This window comes from Nyctereutes procyonoides, unplaced genomic scaffold (genome assembly GCF_905146905.1).
Source record: "Nyctereutes procyonoides isolate TBG_1078 unplaced genomic scaffold, NYPRO_anot_genome, whole genome shotgun sequence".
NCBI lineage: Eukaryota > Metazoa > Chordata > Mammalia > Carnivora > Canidae > Nyctereutes > Nyctereutes procyonoides.
In genome coordinates, this window is record NW_026575146.1 from 74,617,313 (window position 1) to 74,631,834 (window position 14,522).

General features: G+C 50.1%; 1 protein-coding gene across 1 annotated transcript in view; it reads left to right on the top strand.

The window, feature by feature from the left end:
* The first annotated feature begins 302 nt into the window (after positions 1-302).
* Positions 303-14,522, top strand: part of ZNF541 (zinc finger protein 541) — a 33,113-nt gene continuing 18,893 nt past the window's right edge. The window contains exons 1-7 of the mRNA XM_055311568.1: positions 303-609; positions 4,905-5,148; positions 6,779-8,606; positions 10,571-10,629; positions 12,124-12,283; positions 12,505-12,678; positions 13,574-13,898. Of these exons, the coding sequence (XP_055167543.1) occupies positions 303-609; positions 4,905-5,148; positions 6,779-8,606; positions 10,571-10,629; positions 12,124-12,283; positions 12,505-12,678; positions 13,574-13,898 (3,097 nt within the window). The remainder of the gene's footprint in view (positions 610-4,904; positions 5,149-6,778; positions 8,607-10,570; positions 10,630-12,123; positions 12,284-12,504; positions 12,679-13,573; positions 13,899-14,522) is intronic.

Consider the following 14,522-nt stretch of genomic DNA (forward strand, 5'->3'; position numbering starts at 1 on the left):
ACCTTATGATGGAGGTACTCTATGCCCAGTTTACAGATGAGGAAACTGGGGCTCGTGGAGCTTAAGTGACTTGCCCACATTCACATGGCTGTTAAGTGGCAGAGAACAGACCCAAACACAGGTCTGTTTGAATTCCAAGTCTGCGCTCTATCCACCATGCTGTATTGCTATCTCATAATTTTAATTCCTCCTCATTCATTTTTAGGAATTAGACATCAACAAGAGCTTTTCCTCCCTGACTCCTTACACGGTCTTGCTTGTTTGGAGAGTAGGTCTTAGCCAAGACCTGGCAGTGGAGAGCCATGGACCAGTACAGCCTTGGGGACGAGGGTGCCCTTCCTCCAGAGATGCATCTCCCTTCGTTTTCCGAGAGCCAGGGACTCAATTGCAGCGACACCCTCAACCGGGATCTGGGTCCCAGCACACGTGACCTGCTCTATGCTGGCCTGAGTGGTTTGGACCTGGACTCCAGCCTCCCCACGCCTGACATGCCCAGTGAGGCACTGGAGGACAACTTAGATACCCTGTCCCTGTACTCCGGGAAGGACAGTGACTCCATGAAGCTGCTGGAGGAGTATGCAGATCCGGAATCTCAGGCTTCCTTACAAGGTGAGGCTGTCCACCTGGGTCCGAGGGCCTACAGGGCTGTGTGAAAACCCCGGTGGCCAACTATGAGATTCCTTCTGCATGGAGTGGATAAGAAAATATTTACCTTCTACAGGTGAATAGGGAACAGGGATAATCACTTTCTTTTTTTTTTAATTTTTATTTATTTATGATAGTCACACATAGAGAGAGAGAGAGAGAGAGAGAGGCAGAGACACAGGCAGAAGGAGAAGCAGGCTCCATGCACTGGGACCCCGACATGGGATTCGATCTAGGGTCTCCAAGATCGCGCCCTGGGCCAAAGGCAGGCGCTAAACCGCTGTGCCACCCAGGGATCCCTCACTTTCTTTTTTAACTTGGGAATTGTTTCCAGTGTTCTGGTCAAGGACTGAATATTGATCCTAAGAAATAATGTTGAGAAACTTGGCCGTTTCTGAATGTCCTAATCTTGTGTGTGATGTGGGCAGACCTTTGAGTTCACAGGAGACTTTCCTACCAATTACATCTCAGAGGCCCCTTTCACATTTTCAGAATGCCCTGGGATCCTGTCTGTCTGCCACTTGGCTGTCTAACCTTCCCTAGCCTCAGTATCTTCATCTGTGAAGTGGGGGGGATGATAATGCCCACTCTGCTTCCTCAGAGTGATAGTGAAAGCAAGAGAAGAAATGTATGTAAAAGCACTGTGTGAACTGTAAAACATGGGACAGATGGTATTTTCATCCATATCAATAGAGTTCATCCCTGACAGTCCATTGATTTAGTTCTAAGTTTCTCTCTTCAACAGCAGAGGAGCAAAAGGAGAGCTGATGGAATGGCTAAATGCCATGGTGCAATTTTCATTTGGTTTTTTGGTTTGCTTTCAGGGTTCCCTTACAAGATAAATCCAACCTAAAAAATTTTTTTAAGATTTATTTTTTAATAGAGCACATAAGAGGAGGGGCAGAGAGAGAGAATCTCAAGGAGACTCCCCACTGAGCCTGACTCCGTGTTCAATCTCACAACCCCGAGATCATGCCCTGAGCCAAAATCAGAAGTCAGACACTCAACCAACTGAGGCACCCAGGTGCCCCAAATTAGGTTTTTGCTAACTCTTTTCCTGGGTTCTTGGGTAAGTAGCTTAGATGGGTTGACTGAGCCAGAGCTTTTCGATAGTTAATTCATACCACATGCACGGAGGACCACGTCCATGATGGCTCTGCAGAACAGATGTTAATGTCAGGATAAGCAGCTCAGGAAATGTCCTGAAGACTTGCTAAAATGAAAAACTCATGAAGCCTCCTCTCCATACAAGACGCAGTAGACTAAGGGTCAGCCTTATCACCATGTTGGAGTGATAGCTGACACAAAATCCTAGAATCATGGGACATGTGCAGTGTTTAGGCACTGGGCCAACCCCAGGGGATATGGGATTAGGTGCTCAGCCCTGGCCACAGGAGCTACCTGAAAAATGCTGGTAGTGTGAATATGGGTGCATTTTGCTGAACAGAGAAACCATGGCTTTCATTAGGTTTTCATGGGGGTTCTGTGTCCCTGCCTGCAAAATGCATTACAAATCATTAACCGACTTTTTTTTTAATTTATTTTATTTACTGATTCATAAGAGACAGAGAGAGGCAGAGACATAGGCAGAGCGAAAAACAGGCTTCCTTTGGGGAGCCTGCTACAGGACTCTGTCCCAGGACCCCGGGATCATGCCCTGAGCCAAAGGCAGATGCTCAACCACTGAGCCGTCCAGGTGTCCCACAAATCATTAACCTAGTTCATTTTTCCTAATTTATTTTATTTTATTTTATTTTATTTTATTTTATTTTATTTTATTTTATTTTATTTTATTTTTATTTATGATAGTCATACAGAGAGAGAGAGAGAGAGAGAGAGAGAGGCAGAGACACAGGAGGAGGGAGAAGCAGGCTCCATGCCGGGAGCCTGACGTGGGACTCAATCCTGGGACTCCAGGATCGCGCCCTGGGCCAAAGGCAGGCGCCAAACTGCTGAGCCACCCAGGGATCCCCTTTCCTAATGTATTTTAAACTTGAATTTTTTTTATATCTCATAAAAAGAGGAGTCCACTGTACATTAAATTCTAACTCCTTATACTTCTCCAGCTTAACTTCAGGCCAGTGTAACACTTGTGTTCATTTTCCCAATTAGGAAAATAGTACACAGTTACTAATGAAAACTTAGGAAATAGAGAAAAGTAACATCAGGAAAGCTCCCCAGCCTGGCTCCCACATGTAGATTTTGAAAAACATGACTGAAGGCACTAAGAAAAACATGGTTTTGCTCAGGGGCAGTGAATGTGTGATGCAATTTGAGGTTTTTTAAAAGTAGCGTATTTGCTTATTTGCTTTCTTCCCTCATCATTATAAATTACTCCATCGTGCTCTTTGATTCTTGCTTCTTAGACTGCGTTTCTGTGAACAACTTTTTTACGCGTCGAATTTCCTTTTTTGGCCACGTTCTTTGAACATATTCCTTCAAGGAGGTTTGCCTGTCAGAGAACATACACCGTTTTTTTGTTTTGTTTAGATTTTATTTATTTATTCACGAGAGACAGAGAGGGGCAAAGACACAGACAGAGGGAGAAGCAGGCTTCATGCAGGGAGCCCGATGTGGGACTCAATCCCAGCCCTCCGGGATCATGCCCTGAGCCTAAGGCAGACATGCAACCACTGAGCCACCCAGGCATCCCAATACACCGTTTTATAACATATTTGTAACACTGCCTTCTGTGAGCATCATGCAGCTTCTCAGGCCAGAGCCTCTGCCTGATTTTCAGTGTCCTTGTCAAATTTTTACAACATTTGGTTTTCTGGTTTATTTATTTTTAAATTTTATTTATTTGTTGTAGCTCAAGCAGAGGGAGAGGGAGAAGCAGACTCCCTGCTGAACAGGGAGCCCTATGTGGGACTCCATCTCAGGACCCCAGGACCATGACATGAGCTAAAGGCAGATGCTTAACCAACTGAGCCCTGGGCCCTTGGATTTTTGGGTCCTGCCCCTGGCAGCACCCCAGAGAAGTGGAGGTTTCTGAACTTGCCATCTCATGAGGCAGTCTGAATCCATTCAGATACTCCTCTAAAGAGAAGGAGTATCTTCCACTGTTGGTCTGTCCAATAGATGATTGTGGAGTGTCCATGAGTGCGAGGAGGGAAATGCTGGGGATAGCAGGAGCCTGCAGAGTCCTCGCATCCATGGCCCCTGCATTTCCAGTGATTTGAAATCAGCTTCTCTTTAGTCTGGAGGAAAGCAAACCTATCTCTGTCCCTTGGAACAAAGCAGAAGCAGTCTGTTCCCTCCCTACTCACTGGCCCTGGAGATACTTGACAAACCCCACTTCCCCCCATTCCTCAGGTGAATGATTTTGAACATACCTTTTATCATTTTACCCAGAGGGACACAGAAAACATGGAAATGCAAATGCATTCAAATACACAAGAAGAGTAAAAGAAGAGGCCCACAATCCTACCAGTATATGCCATTCTCTCAGCTTGTTTTCTATTCAGATTTATTTGTCTTTTTGTGTTTTGTAGCAGGTTGCTGTTTTCTCAGTGAGTAGCGCGGCGTGAACATCCATTTGTGTTGGATGTTTTTCCATAGTTTTATCTTTTTTTTAAGATTTTATTTATTCATTCATGATAGACATAGAGAGAGAGAGGCAGAGACACAGGCAGAGGGAGAAGCAGGCTCCATGCAGGAAGCCTGACGTGGGACTCGATCCCGGGACTCCAGGATCATGCCCTGGGCCAAAGGCAGGTGCCAAACCGCTGAGCCACCCAGGGATCCCCTATAGTTTTATCTTAAATGCTGTTCTAGACCACTCAGACCATCAAGCAGTCACCTGTGTGCCCTTTTATCAAATGTTAGGTTGTGTCTAAAGGAAATCCAGGCAGTGCTGCTGTTAACTACTTTGCTAGTTACTTCTTTGTATAAATCTGTATATTTTTACTTTAAGATCCCAGAGGTGGAATTGGCTGGAAGAAAGGATTTATACTTTCCTAAGGCTTTAGATTGTATTTTTCTAGGTTGACCTTCTGAGAGCACCATGGGTGGCCTGGCCCATGTTGGTCAGTCACCTCCTCACCTCCATGTCCTAGGAGTGACAGCTGCTGTCCCTCTGCATGGCCTGGCTGGGATCCCTTCTCTTTCACATCCTTTTCTCTGTGCTCAAGGTGGCTGAAGCTGGAAGACGCTGTCCTGACCCCAGTGGGTCATGGCCCCAAGACTTGCCGAGTGCCTTAGCCATGCCCTTTGTCATCCCCACATGTCTGTAACCTGTGCTTTCTCCTTCTGTTTAGACCTGGGCCTTGGCGTGCTCAAGATGACTAAGGAGGCTGATGAAGGAGGCAGGGCTACCTGTGGGAGTACCAGGAAAGGCAAGCGGCAGCACACTTCCCCCCAGAACCCGCTTCTGGACTGCAGCCTCTGTGGGAAGGTGTTCAGCAGCGCCAGCTCCCTTAGCAAGCACTACCTGACGCACAGCCAGGAAAGGAAGCACGTTTGCAAAATCTGCAGCAAGGCCTTCAAGCGCCAGGACCACCTGTATGTGGGAGCACGGTCAAGGGGCCAGTGGGGAGTGGGCATGCTCCCACTTCCCTTAACGCCCTCCCAGGCAACCAGGCCTGCCCTCAGCTGGGGTCCCCTCCCACTCCCAAGATGGCTGTGACCCATGTGCAGATGTACCTCCCTTCTCCCAGTGCCAGTGCTCCTGAGCCCAGGGCTCGCTCCTCCCAGGGCAGATCACTTTTCCCAGCCCCCATGTTCACACCAGGGAGGAAATCACTGCCTCGATTCTGCAGGCAGGACCCTTGTGGGTTTCAGGACACATAAGGGCTCACTCCCAAAAGAATTTTGTCACACAGGGAATTGGGCTAACTTTAGAGAGAAATGTTTTGGAGGCCCTGGCAGGTGTCCGAGGAGAATGGATCTGCGTCTCATGAGGAGTGTGGATGGGAATAACTCAGGGGCCTGAGAGATTCTGAAATGCCTGTTTATAGAATATGTTAGTGGAGCATTAATTTTTTTTAACTCCATTTTGCCCTCCGAAACTCATGATTTAAAAAATAAAGCCCACTTTTTTTTTTTTAATAAAGCCCACTTTAAGAGTTAGCCAGAATTCCCTTTGTTCTCAGTATCTTGGAAAATCATGAGCTTTTCTTGCTAATGAGGCAGGAAAGGCAGACTTTTTTCAAACTAAGAGACTTGCCAGTGGTAGATGGCAAATCCTTGCATTTTTAGGATGCACCTAACTATGGTTGGGGCTAGAAATGGAATCTCCCGACTCTTCTCTGCAGCTGCCCTCAGATGGAGGCCAAGGCCAGTCTTTGAGGAAGGGCTGTGTTATTTATTGGAGATACCCCATGTGTCATGTTGATTAGACTGTCCAAGGGAGGGCTGTTGGGAACCCAGAGCAAGACAGGATATATTAATGTACATAGAAGTATGATATAGATGTAGTACATATTTGTATTCTTTTATAATTGCAGAAATTACAGAAGGCACATTTGACTGCTAGAAAGTTTTTACTGATGGAGCATCTGTAATTTTTTTATTTTATTTTATTTTTTTTTTTTGCTGGAGTGGGTTCCAGGTAGCTGTCTCCTTAGAGGAGTGCTATGGGAAGGCAAAGGCTCTTTTGGCTAAGGCAATGGTTATCCTGAAGATAGCATCTCCTTCACTGTGTCCTGCAGAACCTTGGTCCTCAAGGATGCTAAAAGGGGCTGTTTAAATAAATGGTTCTGTGGGCACATAGGTTTGAGAGATATGGGAGGTTAAAGAGATGTCTCTCTATGCACTATATAGCTTTTAAATTTGCTACGCCGAACCTCCAAGGAGCAAATGGTGTTTTTTTCAAAACTTCCTTGCCAGCTGAGCCCACGTCCTCAGGGAGCGACTCTGGAGGACTGGTGTTCCTTGGGAACTCACTTTGGGGAACTCCAATCTGGCTTTCATTGATTTTTTTTTCCCCTCATATAAGGGTTTTGCTCAAAGGTGAGGGAGGGGAGCACCCCTTGCATTGCTTTGCCCATAAGAGTGGCTGCCTGGGTCTTTCCTCAGAAAGGCTCAGTGTAGCTTCTGATAAGTGCCACCCCCTGGGGACACACCTGGGGTTCTGCATGTGGTAAGGGGCAGCTGAGAAACCTGCTGACTGACTTCTCTCGTGTGACTCCAGGACCGGGCACATGCTCACCCACCAGAAGACCAAGCCCTTCGTGTGCATCGAGCAGGGCTGCAGCAAGAGCTACTGTGACTACCGCTCCCTACGTCGGCACTACGAGGTCCAGCATGGTCTGTGTATCCTGAAAGAAGCCCCCCCGGAAGAGGAAGCCTGCGGGGACTCCCCCCACACCCACGAGGGGGCCAGCCAGCCTGCACCCGCTGGCCTGCGATCTCTGGTGCCCCCAGAAGCCAGGTCCCCCAGCTCCCTCTTGCCCAACCGAGACCTCCTGCGCTGTATTGTGAGCAGCATTGTCCACCAGAAGATCCCTTCTCCCGGCCCGGCCGCCGCGGGGCCCTCAGATGGCAGTGAGGGGAGGAACACAGCCTGTCCCTGCGCACCCTCTTCCGGGCCCTCCTCCTGCACCCCAGGAGGCATCCCAGTGGCCCCTGGAAACCTGGGCTTTGACGTTCCGGAAGAGCCTCGTCCCCCAAGGAAGGAGCCTGCTGCAGCCATGTTCACATCAAGAGCAGTGGAGAATGGGGGCACTGACCTGGCCGAGTCTGAGCCCCCTCTGCTCCCAGTGCCGCCCACCCTGGATGGGTGGCCTGAGGGTGGCCCCCTACCTGCCTGCCTGCCTCTGTTCCGAGGCCAGACTGTCCCCACCAGTTCCCAGCCAGCCAGCCACAACTTCCAGTGGCTCCGGAACCTGCCCGGCTGCCCCAAGAACAAAGGGAACAATGTGTTCATGGTCCACAAGCCTCCGTCAGTGCCGTCCCGGGAGGGCTGCGAGTCAGCCCCTGGCCCCAGCAGCACCTCCCCCGTGGGGGAGCCCTTGCCCAACTCAGGCCCCAGTCTGGAGGACGCGTTGCCCTTCCCTGCCACGCTCCTGAAGGCACCTGGGGAGGCTTCAGGAGACCCCAGATATGTTGGCGGAGAAGACAACTCCTGGGTTTCCAAGAAGAGCAAGTTTGACTGTGACTCCTTCTTGCGGCAGAACCCCGGGGAGCCCAGCCTCCCAGAAGCCCAGAAGCCCAGTGGGCTCCCATCGGATGCCACTCCACTCTTCCGGCAGCTGTTCCTGAAGTCCCAGGAGTCTCTGGTGAGCCACGAGCAGATGCAGGTGTTCCAAATGATTGCCAAGTCCCAGCGGATCTTCTCCCAGCTGCCGGGGCCCGAGGGCAAGCAGGCTACCCTGAAGCCACTGCCGGGGCCGTGGCCGCAGCAGCCCCCACCACCAGCAACTCCTATTGACTCTCTCCATGCTGGCCCTGGAAACCCGGAGCCAGAGGGGTCCCCAGGCCGCAGGAAGAAAACCACACCCGGGTTCCCCAGAGAGGCCTCTCCAGGCGGCACCAGACGGGACACCAAGGGAGGACCAAAAGTGGCCACTGCTCCGCTGCCCCTCACAGCGGCATCATTGGACCCTCCTGGGAATCCAGACATCTCCTCTCTGGCCAAGCAGCTGAGATCCACTAAAGGGACCTTGGACTTGGGGGACATCTTCTCCCCCGGGGGCCCCCGGCAGACCCAGTTAGGTGGGGAGGAGACCCTCGGAGCCCTGCTCCCTGGGAAGCAGGCCCAGGCGGAGAATGGCCCGGCTTTGGGGGCCGGGAAAGGCGAAAAGAGCCAGGCCTGCACCCGGGGCGGAGGCTACAGGCTCTTCTCCGGCAACCCTAGGTCCCAGCGCTTCTCAGGCTTCAGGAAGGAGAAGGTGAAAATGGATATGTGCTGCACGGCCTCCCCAAGCCAGGTAGCCATGGCCTCCTTCTCATCAGCTGGACCACCAGCAGAGCCACCCCAGGACTCCAAGTCCAAGCTGACCATATTCAACAGAATCCAGGTACGTGGGCCCTGCCCTCATGCCACCCCCAACCTCTGACCCACCTGTCCAGGCCCCAGGCCAGAGTCTCCTGCGTCCCATGTGTGACTTGCTTCTGCACCTATTGGTTGGCCGGATCCCTGGGGGGAGGATCCCTGGGGGTCCTCCTCCAGAGCAGATTTGCTGAGATTGTGGCTCTTCTTGTCACCCCCTCCCCCGAAAGAGCCAGAATGAGGTCTTCAGCGTTGTCAGAGACCCTTCCCTCCCCACCCCATCCCCCTGAGCTTTTTCTGCTGGCTTGCTTTTTGCCTCTCACTTCCTTTTGGATTGCCCTCCTTAAATTCTTCAGGGACATAAAGGTAGAGTTCTGCCCCCGTAAATGTTCCTGCGCATGACGCCCTGCCACTCCTGGTGGGAGTCTTGGTCCCGATGCCAGCCAGCGCTTGTGGAATGGTAGCTCCGTCCTTGCGGGTGGCATCCACCAGGTCTGGGTGCAGAGAGTTGGGCCATCCTTCCTCGTGACGGCCCGGGGTCCAGCACCCTTCCTGTCACCCCAGAGCTGTCTTTTTCTTCTCTCTCTCTCTCTCTCTTTTTTTTTTTTTTTGACAGCACACATGATTTAATTCACCATGTTGAAGTGTACTCTCCAGTGGCTCTCAGTATATTCACAGGATTGTACATCCATTACCACTCTTTGCCAAACGTTTTCATCACCCCAAACAGAAGCCCTGTACCCTGAATTGTCACCCCCAATCTCTCCATCCCTCCTGACCCCTGGCAACCATGAATCTACCTGTGTCTATGGGTTTGCCCTTTCTGGACATTTCACGTAGTTGAAGTCATACACTATGTGGCCTTCTGTGTCTGGTTTCTTACACTTGGTGTGGGGTTTTCAAGTTTTGTCTGTGTTCTAGCACCTGTCAGTGCTTTGCTCCTTTATACAACTGAGTAATATTCCACAGTATGGACGCATCACGTTTTGTTAATCCATTCATCAATTGGCTTTGGGTTGTTCCCACTCCTTGGCCATGGGGAATAGTGCTGCTGTGAACATCTGTACACAAGTTTCCATTCAGACATAGGTTTCCATTTCTCTTGGGAAATGCTTAAGCGTGCAATTTCTAGGTCATAAGGCAACTCTGTGCTTAACCGTCCAAGGGACTGCCTGACTTTTCCAAAGTGGCCACGCCATTTAATATCCCCACCCACAGTATAGGAGGACTCTGCTTTCTCTGCATCCTCACCAACCCTGGTGGTTCTCCAGGTTTTTGTATCCCAGCCATCCTCCTAGGTGTGATGTGGTATTGCATCACTGCTTTGATTTGTTTTGCTTCAGTGGCTAATGCCACTAAGCATCTTTTCATGTGCTCAGTGGCCATTTGTAAATCTTTTTTAAAAAAGATTATTTATTTATTTATTCATGAGAGACATGGAGAGAGAGAGAGGCAGAGAGAGAGGGAGAGAGAGGCAGACACAGGCAGAGGGAGAAGCAGGCTCCATGCAGGGAACCTGACGTGGGACTTGATCCCGGGTCTCCAGGATCACACCCCAGGCTGAAGGCGGCACTAAACCACTGAGCCCCCCGGGCTGCCCCCCATTTGTAAATCCTTTACACTAAGTGTCTTTTAGACCCTTTGCCCATTTTTAAATTGGGTTATTGGACTTTTTCTTATTGAGCTGTATATGAGTTCTTTATATATCATGAATACAATCCCTTGCCAGGCCTGTGACTGGCTGTGATTTTCTCCCATTCTACCATTGTCTTTTCACTCTCTTGATGGTATCCTTTGAAGCACAGCAGTTAGAAATTTTGATGGAGTCAGATTTGTCAGTTCTGTCTTTTTGTTTTGGTCTTATCTGGGAAACCAGTGCATCCTCTAGGGTCATGAAGAATCACACCTATGCTTTCTTCTCAGAGTTTTACAGTTGTAGCTCTTGTATACCTTCTTTCCAATATGTTGGCTCACATGTATTTTCATCTTTAGGGTGGAAATATCTACCGGCTCCCCCATCCGCTGAAGGAGGAGAATGTGGCAGGTGGATGGTAAGTTCAGAAGCCATGCCCTGCACACCCTGGGGGAGCTCAGCCCCTCAGATTCCTCAGGTGGCCTTTATGCCCTGACCCTGGGTCACCCGAGTTCTGGATACTTTAGTCTTATTTTTTTTTGTAAATTTATTTTTATTGGTATTCAATTTGCCAACATACAGAATAACACCCAGTGCTCATCCCGTCAAGTGCCCCCCTCAGTGCCCATCACCCATTCACCCCCACCCCCTGCCCTCCTCCCCTTCCACCACCACTAGTTCGTTTCCCAGAGTTAGGAGTCTATGTTCTGTCTCCCTTTCTGTTATTTCCTACCCATTTCTTCTCTCTTCCCTTCTATTCCCTTTAACTATTATTTATATTCCCCAAATGAATGAGAACATATAATGTTTGTCCTCCGATTGACTCATTTCACTCAGCATAATACCCTCCAGTTCCATCCACGTTGAAGCAAATGGTGGGTATTTGTCATTTCTAATGGCTGAGTAATACTCCATTGTATACATAGACCACATCTTCTTTATCCATTCATCTTTCGATGGACACCAAGGCTCCTTATAAATAGCTCCTTTAGCTATTGTGGACATTGCTGCTATAAACATTGGGGTGCAGGTGTCCTGGCGTTCACTGCATCTGTATCTTTGGGGTAAATCCCCAGCAGTGCAATTGCTGGGTCGTAGGGCAGATCTATTTTTAACTCTTTGAGGAACCTCCACACAGTTTACAGTGAGACTGAAGAAGGAGAAATTAAGGAGTCAATCCCATTTACAATTGCACCCAAAAGCATAAGATACCTAGGAACAAACCTAACCAAAGAGGTAAAGGATCTGTACCCTAAAAGCTACAGAACACTTCTGCTTTAGTCTTGAAGAGGTATGCACCCGGCTGTGAAGATTTGTGGTATCCTGTCTCCGCTTCTTAGGGTTCAAGAGTTATCAGTTGATCAGACTTAAAAATGAAAAAGAAAAAAAAATAAAAAGAAAATGAAAAAGAGGGATCCCTGGGTGGCGCAGCAGTTTAGCGCCTGCCTTTGGCCCAGGGCGCGATCCTGGAGACCCAGGATCGAATCCCACGTCAGGCTCCCAGTGCATGGAGCCTGCTTCTCCCTCTGCCTATGTCTGCCTCTCTCTCTCTGACTATTATAAATAAATACAAAATTAAAAAAAAAGAAAATGAAAAAGAAAAAAACAAAAGGAAATTAGTGATGGGGACAGAGTCCCATTCTCCTGTTCTTCCCTCCTGCCATGTCTCCTCACAGTAACCAGCAAAATGGGGGCCCCGCAGACTGGGACCCAGGATCGAATCCCACGTCAGGCTCCCAGTGCATGGAGCCTGCTTCTCCCTCTGCCTATGTCTGCCTCTCTCTCTCTGACTATTATAAATAAATACAAAATTAAAAAAAAAAGAAAATGAAAAAGAAAAAACAAAAGGAAATTAGTGATGGGGACAGAGTCCCATTCTCCTGTTCTTCCCTCCTGCCATGTCTCCTCACAGTAACCAGCAAAATGGGGGCCCCGCAGACTGGGCAGAGCCAAGGAGCACTTATGTCTGCAAGAATTGCAGCCAGATGTTTTATACAGAGAAAGGGCTGAGCAGCCACATGTGTTTTCACAGCGACCAGTGGCCATCACCTCGAGGGAAGCAGGAGCAGCAGGTGAAGGGGCGCGCGCAGTAGGTTCTTGCTTTCAGGGTTTCTGGCAGGCTTTTTGGGGAGTAGGTGCCTGGATGTCATCTATCTCAGGATGGAGCTGTCCCCCTGGGGGAAGCCTGGGCAGGGGTTCCAGGAGTCAGGGCTGTCCGGCGCTTCAGGCCAGAGCAGCTCTTCCTGTCCTGCCTACTAGGAATCTGAAAGAGCCTTCTGTTTTCTGCATTTAGGTGTTTGGCACGGAGTTTTGCAAGCCACTGAGACAGGTGCTGAGGCCAGAGGGGGACGGGCAGACTCCCCCAGGGGCTAAGAAGTCCTTGGACAACACAGCTGCAGCCCCTTTGGCGATCCCTGTGTCTGCGCCTGTAGCTCCAGCAACCCGACCCATTGGGAGCGCTGCCAAGGTGGGTGCTGGTCAGTCCACTTCCTTCCTGCTGCTTCCCCTACCTGCTGGTGGAAATGGCAAGGGAAAGCACAAACCAAACATCAGAAAAATGTCTGAGTCTCAGGAAGCTTGGTTTGCGTGTTCAATCAGTCATTAACTCCCACTGAGCTTCCCTGGTGCCAGCCTGTGGACTTGGTGACCATGACAGCCCTGGGCCTGCCAGTCCGGTAGAGTCAGTGGACCTGTCCCCAAACAGTGATGCCCCAGAGTGCACGGAGCTGAGAGCATCCCAGAGGGGCCCCAGGGACTCAGCCTGAGGAGATCAGGGAGGTCTTCCTGGAGGAGGGTGTGTCGGAGCTGAGACGTGGAGGAGAGGAGGAGTAGGCCTGGCAGAGAGGAGGGACTGCATGGAGGTGAGACAGAGCATTGTAATTTCAAGTGACCAGTCTCCCCAGCCTCTACTGGAGGATCCCACCAGGCAAGCCCAGGCTAGCCTTGGGGGATGAGGTGCACGGATGCCATTGCCCATCTCACAGGACCTGTTGCTGTTTCTTATTCTGTGATATGGCTGCACTGTCTCTGGCCCCAACTCTGTGCGGGCCAGGCCTTTTAACAACTGAAACCAGCCTTCCCTGTTTGCACATTGCTCTGTGTCAAGGCCTCTTTGAGGGCACAGATGCATGGGAGGGCTCCAGCCTCAAATGTCACCAGGCTTAGTTAGGATCTGGGGTATGGCTCAAACATAGTAGCCCTGCTTGGCTCCCTTTTCTGAGGGCGCCAGGCGTGGTCACATGGCCCTGAGTCTCCGGAGTCTGTACTCTCTGCCCACTGTCCTGCTATCCCAAAGACAGAGCTGTGGGGCAGGTGGTCTCCAGTACTCCCATGCCATTCTGAACTCTCTTCTTCTTCTCCAGGGACAAGAGAAGGATGGGGAAGACAGAGACAGCAAGGAGAGCAGCCAACACAGGAAGCGGAAGAAGCGCCCCCAGCCCAAGTCACTGTCCATCCCTCCCGCACCCTCTTCGTTAGGGGAGCTGGGCCTGGGAGGATGCCACCAGAGCTGTCTGAGGTCCCCAGTGTTCCTGGTGGACCGCCTCCTGAAGGGGTTGTTCCAGTGCTCTCCTTATACACCACCCCCCATGCTCAGCCCCATCCGCGAGGGCTCTGGGCTGTACTTCAACACCCTCTGTTCCACCTCCGTTCACGCCGGGCCCGACAAACTCATCAGCAACATGCTTGGTGAGTGAGGCTGGGCATTATTACAATCTCTGCTCAGCATGCGGTTGGCCTGCTATGGGCCAGGTCCACTCCCTCCTGCCATATTTTTTCCAGAGATTCTCTCTGGTCTGTGGCTGTGCCTGACTATGAGTGCCATTGCTGTTCATAGGTATCCCAGGACCATCTGGGACCAGCAACCTTCTAGATACTTAGAGTGTTACACCTAGAAAGAAAATCTGGAGACTGTGTAGCCTGAAAACCCTTCTGCCTGGGCTCTATAAGTACTTTTTAACAGTGTTGCTGAAATAGAATTCACATACCATGAGAACCACCCGTTTAAAGTATACAGCATTTTTTTAGTGTATTCACAGGGTTCTGCACCGATCACACAATCTAATTTTAGAGCTTTTTGATCACCCCCAGAAGAAGCACCGAATCCATGCATCACACGCACATTCCACAGCCCCCATCTCCAGCTCTGAGCAACCTCTAATCTGCATTTTCTCTCTATGGATCTGCCCTTTCTGGACATTTTGTACAACTGGAATTATATAGTAGGTAACATTTTGTGTTTAGCTTATTCACTAGCATCCATGTTCATCCATGTTATAGGATGTGTCCGTGCTTCTTTCCTTTTTCGCTCAG